This window comes from Oncorhynchus kisutch, linkage group LG30, assembly GCF_002021735.2.
Source record: "Oncorhynchus kisutch isolate 150728-3 linkage group LG30, Okis_V2, whole genome shotgun sequence".
Classification (NCBI taxonomy): Eukaryota; Metazoa; Chordata; class Actinopteri; order Salmoniformes; family Salmonidae; genus Oncorhynchus; species Oncorhynchus kisutch.
The window spans coordinates 45,492,388-45,508,540 of record NC_034203.2 but is presented as its reverse complement, the minus strand read 5'-3'; the positions used below and the strand labels follow the sequence as shown (position 1 = coordinate 45,508,540).

The 16,153-nt window shown below is 46.9% G+C and overlaps 1 protein-coding gene across 1 annotated transcript in view; it reads right to left on the bottom strand.

Moving 5' to 3' along the window:
* Positions 1–16,153, bottom strand: part of miga1 (mitoguardin 1) — a 30,315-nt gene that overhangs the window by 12,092 nt on the left and 2,070 nt on the right. The window contains exons 2-8 of the mRNA XM_031810437.1: positions 14,931–15,104; positions 13,359–13,539; positions 13,048–13,169; positions 12,765–12,891; positions 12,112–12,248; positions 9,323–9,446; positions 3,727–3,827 (exon numbers count right to left, since the gene is read on the bottom strand). Of these exons, the coding sequence (XP_031666297.1) occupies positions 3,727–3,827; positions 9,323–9,446; positions 12,112–12,248; positions 12,765–12,891; positions 13,048–13,169; positions 13,359–13,539; positions 14,931–15,035 (897 nt within the window). The 5' untranslated portion in view covers positions 15,036–15,104. The remainder of the gene's footprint in view (positions 1–3,726; positions 3,828–9,322; positions 9,447–12,111; positions 12,249–12,764; positions 12,892–13,047; positions 13,170–13,358; positions 13,540–14,930; positions 15,105–16,153) is intronic.

The following is a 16,153-nucleotide window of genomic DNA, read 5'->3' as shown; positions in this document are numbered from 1 at the left end:
GACCAACACGTGTTTATTTTTGTGGAGTATAAATAGCTTCTTTTTCTTCCACTTTGAGAGTATTTCGAGTAGATGACAAACTGACAAAGCAACTTTAATCCCACTTTGTAACTCAATAGAATGTTTACAAATCCAAGGGGTCGGAATACTTTTGCAAGGCACTGTTGATGGATAAATAAATTTATAATTTTTCACAAGCTTGGTAAACAGTGAAATGCTTCCCAACAATACAGAGAGAAATCGAAAGATAACGAGGAATAAAAACAATGAGTAACGATAAACTTGGTTATATACACATGGGTACAGAGTCCACGAGCAGGAGTACGAGGTAATAACTTGGCTATGTACACAGGGTACCAGTACAGAGTCCATGAGCAGGGGTACGAGATAATAACTTGGCTATGTACACAGGGTACCAGTACAGAGTCCATGAGCAGGGGTACGAGGTAATAACTTGGCTATGTACACAGGGTACCAGTACAGAGTCCATGAGCAGGGGTACGAGGTAATTGAGGTAGATACATGGGTAGGGATAAAGTGAGTAGATGACAGGATAGATAAACCGTAACAGCAGGGTTTGTCAGAGGAAGGCCCCAAAGATTGGAGTCTTTGACAGTCACCCGAGTCATAGAATGTTCTCACTGCCAAGGCAGCAGCTACTCTTCCTGGGGTTTAATATGGATCCCCATTAGTTCCTGTCAAGGCAGCAGCTACTCTTACTGGGGTTTATTATGGATCCCCATTAATTCATGTCAAGGCAGCAGCTACTCTTCCTGGGGTTTATTATGGATCCCCATTAGTTCCTGCCAAGGTAGCAGCTACTCTTCCTGGGGTTTATTATGGATCCCCATTAGTTCCTGCCAAGGCAGCAGCTACTCTTCCTGGGGTTTATCATGGATCCCCATTAGTTCCTGCCAAGGCAGCAGCTACTCTTCCTGGGGTTTATTATGGATCCCCATTAGTTCCTGCCAAGGAAGCGGCTACTCTTCCTGGGGTTTATTATGGATCCCCATTAGTTCCTGCCAAGGCAGCAGCTACTCTTCCTGGGGTTTATTATGGATCCCCATTAGTTCCTGCCAAGGAAGCGGCTACTCTTCCTGGGGTTTATTATGGATCCCCATTAGTTCCTGCCAAGGCAGCAGATACTCTTCCTGGGGTTTATTATGGATCCCCATTAGTTCCTGCCAAGGTAGCAGCTACTCTTCCTGGGGTTTATTATGGATCCCCATTAGTTCCTGCCAAGGAAGCGGCTACTCTTCCTGGGGTTTATTATGGATCCCCATTAGTTCCTGCCAAGGTAGCAGCTACTCTTCCTGGGGTTTATTATGGATCCCCATTAGTTCCTGCCAAGGTAGCAGCTACTCTTCCTGGGGTTTATTATGGATCCCCATTAGTTCCTGCCAAGGTAGCAGCTACTCTTCCTGGGGTTTATCATGGATCCCCATGAGTTCCTGCCAAGGTAGCAGCTACTCTTCCTGGGGTTTATTATGGATCCCCATTAGTTCCTGCCAAGGCAGCAGCTACTCTTCCTGGGGTTTATTATGGATCCCCATTAGTTCCTGCCAAGGCAGCAGCTACTCTTCCTGGGGTTTATCGTGGATCCCCATTAGTTCCTGCCAAGGTAGCAGCTACTCTTCCTGGGGTTTATTATGGATCTCCATTAGTTCCTGCCAAGGTAGCAGCTACTCTTCCTGGGGTTTATTATGGATCCCCATTAGTTCCTGCCAAGACAGCAGCTACTCTTCCTGGGGTTTATTATGGATCCCCATTAGTTCCTGCCAAGGCAGCAGCTACTCTTCCTGGGGTAAAGCAACATTAAGGCAGTTCTACACATTTTTTTTTTTAAACAATACATTCATAACAGATTTCACCACTGTGTGCCCTCAGGCCCATACTCCACAACACAAAATCTATGTGTACGTGTGTGTAAGTTTCATGTGTGTGTATGCATGTGTCTGTTGCTTCACAGTCCCCGCTGTTCCATAAGGTGTAAGAGTGAACAAAGCTGTCATCAAGGCAAAGGAGGGGCTATTTGAATCTCAAATATATTTTGATTTGTTTCACACTTTTTTGGTTAGAACATGATTCCATACGTGTTATTTCATAGTTGATGTCTTCACTATTATTCTACAATGTATAAAATAGTAAAAGTAAAGAAAAACCCTGAAATGAGTAGTTGTTGTAAAACCTTTGACCGGTAGTGTAGATCGATGACAAACCTTAACATTGTCGATAGGGATTTCTTTATTTTTTGGTAGTTCATAAAGTAATATTCCAGAATTGACTACTTTTTGTTAGACTCCAAACTAATTTCAGCAGCTGCGTCGGTTACCTATCACCCGATTCTAATTAGACAACTCTCCGCTGTCCATGGTGCTGAAACAGGACAATATGTCTGCAGGTCAGTGACCTTGGCGATTGGACGCTTACTTATTGAAAGATGAGACTTTTTGTCAGCATTTGAAGTTTCCTTGGAGCTAACGACATTGGGGATGTTGACCACGACTACCCTTCAGGAATCTCTCAGGGCTGTGATTTGCGGTCACATTTTTCCCATATAAAATCTGAGATGAAGAAACGCGCCAATACCAGGATGAAAGAATTGAGAGAGTTAGGGGAACAGGAAAGTTAAGAATTCATTCCTAGAACGCAGATCAAAGTAGATATATGAATACAATACTATCCTTTCGAAACGAACGGGGTCTTTACTTTGAACTGGGTGACAAACCACAAATGATTAGCAAGACAGCCAAGGCATGTACATGCATCTAGAGCTATTCATAAAATAAATTAAAAAACAGAATGGTCAAATAGTAACAGACAGGATATTAATAAATATTTGGAGCAGTTCTACCCCGCACTGCTGTATATATATCAAAATATCACTGATCCACAAACGCTTTCTCACTGAATGTGCACTTCCTAAACCGCTGCACTCGATGCCGGGTTAACTCGAGGAGATTAACGCAGCGATAGCACCATTTCCAAACAGCCCCTGGACCCGATGGATATGTAAAAGAATTCTATATGAAATACTGCGCCAGTCTAACTCCACTCCTGTTGAATCATTCCAAAGAAAAATGCCAAATTCACACAAAAAACTGAGACTACTATAGCACTATAGCCATGGAGATGTCGTCTTATCGCCCCATGTCGTTACTCCCCATAGAGAATAAGGTGCTAGCACTATAGCCATGGAGATGTCGTCTTATCGCCCCATGTCGTTACTCCCCATAGAGAATAAGGTGCTGCACCCCACTCAATATATATATTTTTTTACCTTTATTTAACCAGGCAAGTCAGTTAAGAACAAATTCTTATTTTCAATGACGGCCTAGGAAAAGTGGGTGCCTTTTCAGGGGCAGAACAACAGATTTGTACCTTGTCAGCTCGGGGGTTTGAACTTGCAACCTTCTGGTTACTAGTCCAACGCTCTAACCACTAGGCTACCCTGCCACCCCAAATATGTACTTCTGGTTTAACTACACTGCTTGTAATGACTAAATATGGTCTTACAATATGCACCACCTAATCTATTTTTTATTTTTGTATGTGTGGAGTTTAAGTTGAGTTTTATCCTCTTAAGTTGCCGTTCCATTCAACACTACAATGAATGTCAAGGTTTGAATCCGTCTTTTTTATTGGAAAATAATAAAACAGATTATAAAAAGATAATGTAATGCCAGCCCTCTACTGTGTAGTGTGAGGTGTGTGTGTGGGTCTTACCTCTGCAGCAGACATGAAGGAGTCGTTGGAGGCGATGCTGACGGAGTCTTTGAGACAGGACACATCATCCAGATCATCTCGACAAAACACACGAGTTTTATCTGAAACAAAACATCAAAAGTTTATTGGTTGTGTACACAGGTTTAGTATATGTTAGAGTGCAGCAAAAGGCTTACGTTACTAGCTCCTAACAAAGTATAAATAATAATAATAATTAAAAATACAATAATCTAGAAATGTCAGAACAAACCCAATAACCAACCCAAATTGTACTGTAACCCAAATGCTATACATATATATATATATATATAACACACCATTCTATACCCCAGACTAAATTAAACAAGACATCCTAGGAATGGCCTGTACAGCAGTAGACACCCCAGGAATGGCCTGTACAGCAGTAGCCACCCCAGGAATGGCCTGTACAGCAGTAGCCACCCAAGGAATGGCCTGGACAGCAGTAGCCACCCTAGGAATGGCCTGGACAGCAGTAGCCACCCTAGGAATGGCCTGGACAGCAGTAGCCACCCTATGAATGGCCTGGACAGCAGTAGCCACCCTAGGAATGGCCTGGACAGCAGTAGCCACCCTAGGAATGGCCTGGACAGCAGTAGCCACCCTAGGAATGGCCTGGACAGCAGTAGCCACCCTAGGAATGGCCTGGACAGCAGTAGCCACCCTAGGAATGGCCTGTACAGCAGTAGCCACCCTAGGAATGGCCTGGACAGCAGTAGTCACCCTAGGAATGGCCTGGACAGCAGTAGCCACCCTAGGAATGGCCTGGACAGCAGTAGCCACCCTAGGAATGGCCTGGACAGCAGTAGCCACCCTAGGAATGGCCTGGACAGCAGTAGCCACCCTAGGAATGGCCTGGACAGCAGTAGCCACCCTAGGAATGGCCTGGACAGCAGTAGCCACCCTAGGAATGGCCTGTACAGCAGTAGCCACCCTAGGAATGGCCTGGACAGCAGTAGCCACCCTAGGAATGGCCTGGACAGCAGTAGCCACCCTAGGAATGGCCTGGACAGCAGTAGCCACCCTAGGAATGGCCTGGACAGCAGTAGCCACCCTAGGAATGGCCTGGACAGCAGTAGCCACCCTAGGAATGGCCTGGACAGCAGTAGCCACCCTAGGAATGGCCTGGACAGCAGTAGCCACCCTAGGAATGGCCTGGACAGCAGTAGCCACCCTAGGAATGGCCTGGACAGCAGTAGCCACCCTAGGAATGGCCTGGACAGCAGTAGCCACCCTAGGAATGGCCTGGACAGCAGTAGCCACCCTAGGAATGGCCTGTACAGCAGTAGCCATTAGAGTGAGTTATGTCAAGAACATAATATTTAAATAAACAGTACAAAACCCCATGGCAAAATGCATCAAATTAGCTTCAGGATGGAATATAAATATACAGTGCCTTCGGAGAGTATTCAGACCCCTTCCCTTTTTCCACGTTATGGCCTTCCTCTAAATAAAAACATTTCCTACACACAACACCCCATAATGACAAAGCAAAAACATGTTTAGAATCTTTCTTGCATGTGAATAAAAAAAAATAAAAAATAAAAAAATAAAAAAAACGTAATTATATTAGTATTCAGACCCTTTCCTATGAGACTCGTAATGGAGCTCAGGTGCATCCTGTTTCCATTGATCATCCTTGATGTTTCTACAACTTGATTGGAGTCCACCTGTGGTACATTCAATTGATTGGACATATAGTCCAGTAGTGTCTAAGAGTAGCCTGTAGGGTCCAACGTTCAGTAGTGTCTAAGAGTAGCCTGTAGGGTCCAACGTCCAGTAGTGTCTAAGAGTAGCCTGTAGGGTCCAACGTCCAGTAGGGTCTAAGAGTAGCCTGTAGGATCTAACGTCCAGTAGGGTCTAAGAGTAGCCTGTAGGGTCCAACGTCCAGTAGGGTCTAAGAGTAGCCTGTAGGGTCTAACGTCCAGTAGGGTCTAAGAGTAGCCTGTAGGGTCCAACGTCCAGTAGTGTCTAAGAGTAGCCTGTAGGGTCTAAGAGTAGCCTGTAGGGTCTAAGACCAGCCTGTAGGGTCTAAGACCAGCCTGTAGGGTCTAAGACCAGCCTGTAGGGTCTAAAGGGTCCAACGTCCAGTAGTGTCTAAGATTAGCCTGTAGGGTCTCCCATCCAGTAGGGTCTAAGATCAGCCTGTAGGGTCTCCCATCCAGTAGGGTCTAAGATCAGCCTGTAGGGTCTCCCATCCAGTAGGGTCTAAGATCAGCCTGTAGGGTCTCCCATCCAGTAGGGTCTAAGATCAGCCTGTAGGGTCTCCCATCCAGTAGTCTAAGACCAGCCTGTAGGGTCTAAGACTAAATCAAATCAAATTTTATTTGTCACATACACATGGTTAGCAGATGTTAATGCGAGTGTAGTGAAATACTTGTGCTTCTAGTTCCGACAATGCAGTAATAACCAACAAGTAATCTAACTAACAATTCCAAAACTGCTACCTTATACACACAAGTGTAAGGGGATAAAGAATATGTACATAAAGATATATGAATGAGTGATGGTACAGAGCGGTATAGGCAAGATACAGTAGATGGTATCGAGTACAGTATATACATATGAGATGAGTATGTAAACAAAGTGGCATAGTTAAAGTGGCTAGTGATACATGTATTACATAAAGATGCAGTAGATGATATAGAGTACAGTATATACATATACATATGAGATGAATAATGTAGGGTATGTAAACATTATATTAGGTAGCATTGTTTAAAGTGGCTAGTGATATATTTTACATCATTTCCCATCAATTCCCATTATTAAAATGGCTGGAGTTGAGTCAGTGTGTTGGCAGCAGCCACTCAATGTTAGTGGTGGCTGTTTAACAGTCTGATGGCCTTGAGATAGAAGCTGTTTTTCAGTCTCTCGGTCCCAGCTTTGATGCACCTGTACTGACCTCGCCTTCTGGATGATAGCGGGGTGAACAGGCAGTGGCTAGGGTGGTTGTTGTCCTTGATCTTTATGGCCTTCCTGTGACATCAGGTGGTGTAGGTGTCCTGGAGGGCAGGTAGTTTGCCCCCGGTGATGCATTGTGCAGACCTCACTACCCTCTGGAGAGCCTTACGGTTGTGGGCGGAGCAGTTGCCGTACCAGGCGGTGATACAGCCCGACAGGATGCTCTCGATTGTGCATCTGTAGAAGTTTGTGAGTGCTTTTGGTGACAAGCCGAATTTCTTCAGCCTCCTGAGGTTGAAGAGGCGCTGCTGCGCCTTCTTCACGATGCTGTCTGTGTGGGTGGACCAATTCAGTTTGTCTGTGATGTGTACGCCGAGGAACTTAAAACTTACTACCCTCTCCACTACTGTTCCATCAATGTGGATAGGGGGGGGTGTTCCCTCTGCTGTTTCCTGAAGTCCACAATCACCTCCTTAGTTTTGTTGACGTTGAGTGTGAGGTTATTTTCCTGACACCACACTCCGAGGGCCCTCACCTCCTCCCTGTAGGCCGTCTCGTCGTTGTTGGTAATCAAGCCTACCACTGTTGTGTCGTCCGCAAACTTGATGATTGAGTTGGAGGCGTGCGTGGCCACGCAGTCGTGGGTGAACAGGGAGTACAGGAGAGGGCTCAGAACGCACCCTTGTGGGGCCCCAGTGTTGAGGATCAGCGGGGTGGAGATGTTGTTGCCTACCCTCACCACCTGGGGGCGGCCCGTCAGGAAGTCCAGTACCCAGTTGCACAGGGCGGGGTCGAGACCCAGGGTCTCGAGCTTGATGACGAGCTTGAAGGGCACTATGGTGTTAAATGCCGAGCTTTAGTCGATGAACAGCATTCTCACATAGGTATTCCTCTTGTCCAGATGGGTTAGGGCAGTGTGCAGTGTGGTTGAGATTGCATCGTCTGTGGACCTATTTGGACGGTAAGCAAATTGGAGTGGGTCTAGGGTGTCAGGTAGGGTGGAGGTGATATGGTCCTTGACTAGTCTCTCAAAGCACTTCATGATGACGGAAGTGAGTGCTACGGGGCGGTAGTCGTTTAGCTCAGTTACCTTAGCTTTCTTGAGAACAGGAACAATGGTGGCCCTCTTGAAGCATGTGGGAACAGCAGACTGGGATAAGGATTGATTGAATATGTCCGTAAACACACCGGCCAGCTGGTCTGCGCATGTTCTGAGGGCGTGGCTGGGGATGCCGTCTGGGCCTGCAGCCTTGCGAGGGTTAACACGTTTAAATGTTTTCCTCACGTCGGCTGCAGTGAAGGAGAGTCCGCATGTTTTGGTTGCGGGCCGTGTCAGTGGCACTGTATTGTCCTCAAAGCGGGCAAACAAGTTATTTAGTCTGCCTGGGAGCAAGACATCCTGGTCCGTGACGGGGCTGGTTTTCTTTTTGTCATCCGTGATTGACTGTAGACCCTGCCACATACCTCGTGTCTGAGCCGTTGAATTGAGATTCTACTTTGTCTCTATACTGACGCTTAGCTGGTTTGATTGCCTTGCGGAGGGAATAGTTACACTGTTTGTATTCGGTCATGTTTCCTGTCACCTTGCCCTGATTAAAAGCAGTGGTTCGCGCTTTCAGTTTCACGCGAATGCTGCCATCAATCCACGGTTTCTGGTTTGGGAATGTTTTAATCGTTGCTATGGGAACGACATCTTCAACGCACGTTCTAATGAACTCGCTCACCGAATCAGCGTATTCGTCAATGTTGTTGTCTGACGCAATACGAAACATATCCCAGTCCACGTGATGGAAGCAGTCTTGGAGTGTGGAATCAGATTGGTCGGACCAGCGTTGGACAGACCTCAGCGCGGGAGCTTCTTGTTTTAGTTTCTGTCTGTACGCAGGGAGCAACAAAATGGAGTCGTGGTCTGTAGGGTCTAAGACTAGCCTGTAGGGTCTACCTTCCAATAGGGTCTAAGACTAGCCTGTTGGGTCTACCTTCCAATAGGGTCTAAGACTAGCCTGTAGGGTCTAAGACTAGCCTGTAGGGTCTACCTTCCAATAGGGTCTAAGACTAACCTGTAGGGTCTACCTTCCAATAGGGTCTAAGACTAGCCTGTAGGGTCTAAGACTAGCCTGTAGGGTCTTACCATCCATTATGGGTAAATTGTCCAGTGGGGCCATGTGGAGACCTGACTAGCAGGGTTTAATGAAGAGTTCACATCAATAGAATGTGGAAGCAGCGTACCGAACCCCACGCAGCGTACCGAACCCCACGCAGCATACCGAACCCCACGCAGCGTACTGAACCCCACGCAGCGTACCGAACCCCACGCAGCGTACCGAACTGCAGAACTAATAGACTCCATGTCACGTCACAGAAAATATCCTGTGTGTGTGTAAGTACGGTTTGAGTGTGTGTGGCAGCGTGTTTATTTCCTTGTCTGTGTGTCTGGCTGTGTTTTTGCGATTGTGCATGTCGCTGGCCGTCTGTGTCCGGCTGTGTGTGTGTCCCTGTTCATGTGTGTCTGGCTGAGTGTGTTTGAGTGCGTGTGTGTGTGTGTGTGTGTGTGTGTGTGTCCGGCTGTGTGTGTGTAAGTACAGTTTGAGTGTGCCTGGCAGCGTGTTTATTTCCTTGGCTGTGTGTCTGGCTAAGTGTGTTTGTGTGTGTGTCCGGCTGTGTGTGGTCTCACCGTGGCTGCCGCTGTGTGAGGAAGGTTCAGAGACGCCCAGAGCTCCTTCAAACTCCTCCTGTAGTCTGTAGGCTCTCTGGAGGAGAAGCTCCAGCTTGTGGATAAACTCTGCACTGATCAGGTCCTGACCAGGAAGACACAAAGACGTTACAACAACACACCTTTATGCACACACAGTACACACATACATACCGCACTCCCATACATACAGCCTGGATGTGTGTGTGTGTGTGTGTGTGTGTATCACAAACCGGCCGTGATTGGGAGTCCCATAGGGCAGCACACAATTGGCCCAGCGTCGTTAGGGTTAGGCCGGGGTAGGCCGTCATTGTAACTCAGAATTTGTTCTTAACGGACTTGCCTAGTTAAATAAAAATTGGTAAAACAGTACATTCTGTACTCCCATAGATATGTACTGTGTGGTGTCACTCTTCTCAGCTGTACTGTGTGGTGTCACTCTCCTCAGCTGTACTGTGTGGTGTCACTTTCCTCAGCTGTACTGTGTGGTGTCACTCTTCTCAGCTGTACTGTGTGGTGTCACTCTTAACTGTACTGTGTGGTGTTACTCTTCTCAGCTGTACTGTGTGGTGTCACTCTTCTCAGCTGTACTGTGTGGTGTCACTCTCCTCAGCTGTACTGTGTGGTGTCACTTTCCTCAGCTGTACTGTGTGGTGTCACTTTCCTCAGCTGTACTGTGTGGTGTCACTTTCCTCAGCTGTACTGTGTGGTGTCACTCTTCTCAGCTGTACTGTGTGGTGTCACTCTCCTCAGCTGTACTGTGTGGTGTCACTCTTCTCAGCTGTACTGTGTGGTGTCACTCTTCTCAGCTGTACTGTGTGGTGTCACTCTCCTCAGCTGTACTGTGTGGTGTCACTCTCCTCAGCTGTACTGTGTGGTGTCACTCTCCTCAGCTGTACTGTGTGGTGTCACTCTCCTCAGCTGTACTGTGTGGTGTCACTCTTCTCAGCTGTACTGTGTGGTGTCACTCTCCTCAGCTGTACTGTGTGGTGTCACTTTCCTCAGCTGTACTGTGTGGTGTCACTTTCCTCAGCTGTTGAGTCCCCAGTGTATTCACCTCTATATTCTCCTCAGCTGTAGAGTCTCCAGTGTATTCACCTCTATACTCTCCTCAGCTGTAGAGTCTCCAGTGTATTCACCTCTATACTCTCCTCAGCTGTAGAGTCTCCAGTGTATTCACCTCTATACTCTCCTCAGCTGTAGTCTCCAGTGTATTCACCTCTATACTCTCCTCAGCTGTAGAGTCCCCAGTGTATTCACCTCTATACTCTCCTCAGCTGTAGAGTCTCCAGTGTATTCACCTCTATACTCTCCTCAGCTGTGGAGTCTCCAGTGTATTGACCTCTATACTCTCCTCAGCTGTAGAGTCTCCAGTGTATTCACCTCTATACTCTCCTCAGCTGTAGTCTCCAGTGTATTCACCTCTATACTCTCCTCAGCTGTAGAGTCTCCAGTGTTTTCACCTCTATACTCTCCTCAGCTGTGGAGTCTCCAGTGTATTCACCTCTATACTCTCCTCAGGTGTAGAGTCTCCAGTGTATTCACCTCTATACTCTCCTCAGGTGTAGAGTCTCCAGTGTATTCACCTCTATACTCTCCTCAGCTGTGGAGTCTCCAGTGTATTCACCTCTATACTCTCCTCAGCTGTGGAGTCTCCAGTGTATTCACCTCTATACTCTCCTCAGCTGTAGAGTCTCCAGTGTATTCACCTCTATACTCTCCTCAGCTGTGGAGTCTCCAGTGTATTCACCTCTATACTCTCCTCAGCTGTAGAGTCTCCAGTGTATTCACCTCTATACTCTCCTCAGCTGTAGTCTCCAGTGTATTCACCTCTATACTCTCCTCAGCTGTGGAGTCTCCAGTGTATTCACCTCTATACTCTCCTCAGCTGTGGAGTCTCCAGTGTATTCACCTCTATACTCTCCTCAGCTGTAGAGTCTCCAGTGTATTCACCTCTATACTCTCCTCAGCTGTAGAGTCTCCAGTGTATTCACCTCTATACTCTCCTCAGCTGTGGAGTCTCCAGTGTATTCACCTCTATACTCTCCTCAGCTGTAGAGTCTCCAGTGTATTCACCTCTATACTCTCCTCAGCTGTAGAGTCTCCAGTGTATTCACCTCTATACTCTCCTCAGCTGTAGAGTCTCCAGTGTATTCACCTCTATACTCTCCTCAGCTGTGGAGTCTCCAGTGTATTCACCTCTATACTCTCCTCAGCTGTAGAGTCTCCAGTGTATTCACCTCTATACTCTCCTCAGCTGTAGAGTCTCCAGTGTATTCACCTCTATACTCTCCTCAGCTGTGGAGTCTCCAGTGTATTCACCTCTATACTCTCCTCAGCTGTAGAGTCTCCAGTGTATTCACCTCTATACTCTCCTCAGCTGTAGAGTCTCCAGTGTATTCACCTCTATACTCTCCTCAGCTGTGGAGTCTCCAGTGTATTCACCTCTATACTCTCCTCAGCTGTGGAGTCTCCAGTGTATTCACCTCTATACTCTCCTCAGCTGTAGAGTCTCCAGTGTATTCACCTCTATACTCTCCTCAGCTGTGGAGTCTCCAGTGTATTCACCTCTATACTCTCCTCAGCTGTAGAGTCTCCAGTGTATTCAACTCTATACTCTCCTCAGCTGTAGTCTCCAGTGTATTCACCTCTATACTCTCCTCAGCTGTGGAGTCTCCAGTGTATTCACCTCTATACTCTCCTCAGCTGTGGAGTCTCCAGTGTATTCACCTCTATACTCTCCTCAGCTGTAGAGTCTCCAGTGTATTCACCTCTATACTCTCCTCAGCTGTGGAGTCTCCAGCCCCCAGCATAAAAGAGGAACAGTCAGGCTCCTCCTCCCCTGGTCTGCCACTGAAGGTTAAGGCCTGCTCCCACCGCCTCAGAGCCTCCTCAAACAGCTCCATACCTAGAGAGCAACACACATTACAAACCGGGAGTCCTGACTGCTTACATATGCCCCACCCCCTAGAACCTGACTCTCTCCATATGCCCCACCCCCTAGGACCCGACTGCCTCCATATGCCCCACCCCCTAGGACCCGACTGCCTCCATATGCCCCACCCCCTAGGACCCGACTGCCTCCATATGCCCCACCCCCTAGGACCCGACTGCCTCCATATGCCCCACCCCCTAGGACCCGACTGCCTCCATATGCCCGACCCCCTAGGACCCGACTCTCCATATGCCCCACCCCCTAGAACCCGACTGCCTCCATATGCCCCACCCCCTAGGACCCGACTCTCTCCATATGCCCCACCCCCTAGAACCCGACTCTCTCCATATGCCCCACCCCCTAGGACCCGACTGCCTACATATGCCCCACCCCCTACAACCTGACTGCTACATATGCTCCACCCCCTAGGACCCGACTGCCTAACTATAAAACACACAGCAACGCCTCAAGACCTGTGTGTGTCCTCACCCCTGAGGTAGAGTATTTGAGGCGTGGTAACAGGGATGTTGACTACATTAGAGATGTCTTCATCTCCAGGTTTGTCCCAGCAGGTAGAGCTGTTAGCGCAGGTACAGGATGAGTTGATACTCTTTACCTGGTAAAATAGAAGAACACATTCAGCAATACAATGTGTAATCTTTCATCGACCATATCAGCTGAGAATTCCTATTGAATTGACTGATGAGGAAATATTGACCACTTCTGGTGAACAGTAGAAAATTCCAACTATGGATCATGTGCGTGGTCCTACCGAGGCCAGACTCTGTAGTGACACAGACAGCTTGCTGTAAGGTCCTCCGTTGGGCAGAAGGCCACAGGCGTAGACATTCTTACAGTTGAGAGACAGACTGAGGTTCTGGCAACTGCAGGCATCTATACACAAAGAGACGGTCAGGTTTCATTACAATTATCTAATGAAAAATAGTCTTGTCAATATTTAAATGACTTTGATCAGAGGAAACAGTGTCTCTTCACACCAGTCAACTAGCTGGATGCAAAGAGGAATGAAATCAAACTGTCGCTAGCCCTCTTCCCACTCTGGGTCAGGTATATAGTAGGCACCTTTCTCCTGGTGAACTGCCAGGTCCGGAAACTGAAAGGTCCCTGTCTGCTCCCACTGGGGTGACTGGACTCCCTTCTTCCTGCCTTTCCTCCTCTGGAAGTGATGGGCGAGGAAGAGGAGAGACACAGCGCCGAAGGCTGTAGCAGCAACTACTTTCTTAGTGCCTGTACTGAGGCTCACCTGGGGGGGGGAGGGGAGGGGGGGTAGAGAGATGGTTAGAAATGTGCAAAATTAGTCATTCATAAGGCACAGAAGGGAAGAAAGCAGACTGATACATGGAGGGACTACTGCAAAACGTTTACCACCACATGCCTTAATGAACACAACTCAGAAAATACATTTAAAAACAGGTGGTGTAAATTACTGGTACTCTATGGCTGAAAAGTAGCACACTACGTAGTATTTCAGGGACTGGGAGACTAGCCCGGATCGAGGGAAAGATGAACGGAGCAAAATAATGAGAGATCCTTGATGAAAACCTGCTCCAGAGCACTCAGGACCTCGGACTGGGGCGAAGATTCACCTTCCAACAGGACAACGAACCTAAGCACACAGCCAAGACAACGCAGGAGTGTCTTTGGGACAAGCTCTGGATAAGAGAGACTAAACATTTAACATGAAATGGGTCAGTTCACACCACCTAAATGCCAGAGATTCCACATAAAACAAGTGGCTTACAAGCTCAGCTGGATTGGTACACTGTTGAGGTCTCCTGAACTAAACAAGTGTGCTCCCTTAGAAAGACACTGGCTGGAAAAAAAATATTTATCTATTTTTGAGATGCCCTAGCCAGTATACACATCCTCAAAAATAGTCTATGTAACTCAAAAACAATCCTTAAATTGCGCAATGTTACATGTTTTGTAAGATGTTTTGTGCAGTATTTCTCAATGAAAAAAAAAAAATGGAATGACAGACATTGAAGAACTCCTACTGTTGCCGAAGGGGCATAGACTTCGGACTTTGGCTTGTGTGTCCGAACAGCTGAAAAAAAAAAAAAAAAACTCACCCAAGTCCCAAAACGAAAAGAAAAATAAACACAAATGTCATCATACTACATGCGCCAACTCTTTGGGCTGGGAAGCATGCGGGCGCCTTCATGCAACCACAACTTCCACTTTTCTTTTCATGGACCAGTTCAAAGACCGACAGGGAGAACCATCAGTCAGTGACAGGTTCTGACTGCATCACCACTACATTTGTATTCATTCCATGGTCCATAGGACGAGGACAGCACCCAGCCACATAACACATTGACCAGATTGGCAATAAGTAGCCATGTCCCGAGCAAGAATGGCACCTGCCCATTTCCTGTTTCTGTAGTGCGAGGCAGCTTGAGGTTGAAATGCAGCCCGCTGGACAGAACGCTTGTATGTCATTCGGCCTTCCCCAATCCATCTCCTTAATGCAGATGGCCAAGCAGAGAGGCATCGGGTCCCATTTTTTGAGTTTTTGGTATGAATCGACAGGGGACTGAACCAACAGAGTCAGGACAGACACTAAACACCAGGCCACTGAGTTGGTAGTTCATATCAACGGTAGAGCTTTACCTGTGAGAGGGAGAGCCTTACCTGTGAGAGGGAGTTATAGAGGGTATGAGGCAGGTTGATCACTCGGATGGCTGCCAGATGGAAGGACAGCTTGGTGGAGGGGCCAGTGAAGGAGTCGTCGGTCATCGTAGCGGTCTTAACTGCCCATCACCCTGCTGCAGGGAACACTGTCCGATCCTCTTCCTTCTTCTTAAGCTGTGGAGGAGAGGACATAAGACTTAAGGTTGTCACACACACTTATGTAATAAATGTTTGGAGATTTCCAGGCAAGAACAACTCTTTCTGAATACAGTAATTCATTAACAAATGGCCTCCTGAGTGGTGCAGCAGTCTAAGGCACTGCATTGCAGTGCTAGGTGTTACTACAGACCCGGGTTCAATCCCAGACTGTATCACAACCGGCTGTGATCGAGAGTCCCCTAGGGCAGTGCACAATTGGCCCGGCATCATTCGGGTTAGGGGAGGGTTTCGGTCACAGTCATTGTAAAATAATAATTTGTTCTTAACCTCTCTTGGGTAGGGGGCAGTATTTTGGCATCCGGATGAAAAGCGTTTCCAAAGTAAACTGCCTGCTACTCAGGCCCAGAAGCTAGGATATGCATATAATTGGTAGATTTGGATAGAAAACACTCTAGTTTCTAAAACTGTTAAAATAATGTCTGAGTATAACAGAACTGATATGGCAGGCAAAACCCAGAGGACAAAACATCCCCCCAAAAATGATTCTGCCTACCTCCATTTTCAATGGCTATCACTTTTATGGGCCAAGTCCTCCCAGATTGCAGTTCCTAGGGCTTCCACTAGAGGTCAGTCTTTAGAAAGAGTTTCAGTCTGGTTTTTGGAAAAATAAGCCAGGAATTGTAGTTTTTCTAGGTGGCTCCCATTTTGTCTGTAGTGTTTCCAAGCGCGTGGAAGAGTGCATTCTTTGGTATTTTTCTCCAGTAAAGACAATAATGATTCTCAGTCTTAAACTTCATAGTTTATTTACATATTAGTGTACCCAAGGTTTGATAGTAAATATTGTTTGACTTGTTTGGAAAAGTTTATCAGTAACGTTTGGGATTAATTTTGTATGCATTTTGATGGAGGGAAACTGGGTGGATTATTGACTGAAGTGTGCCAGCTAAACGGATGTTTTTATGGATATAAAGAAGGACATTATCGAACTAAAGGACCATTTGTGATATAACTGGGACATTTTGGAGTGCCAACAGAAGAAAACCATCAAAGGTAAGGCATTTTTT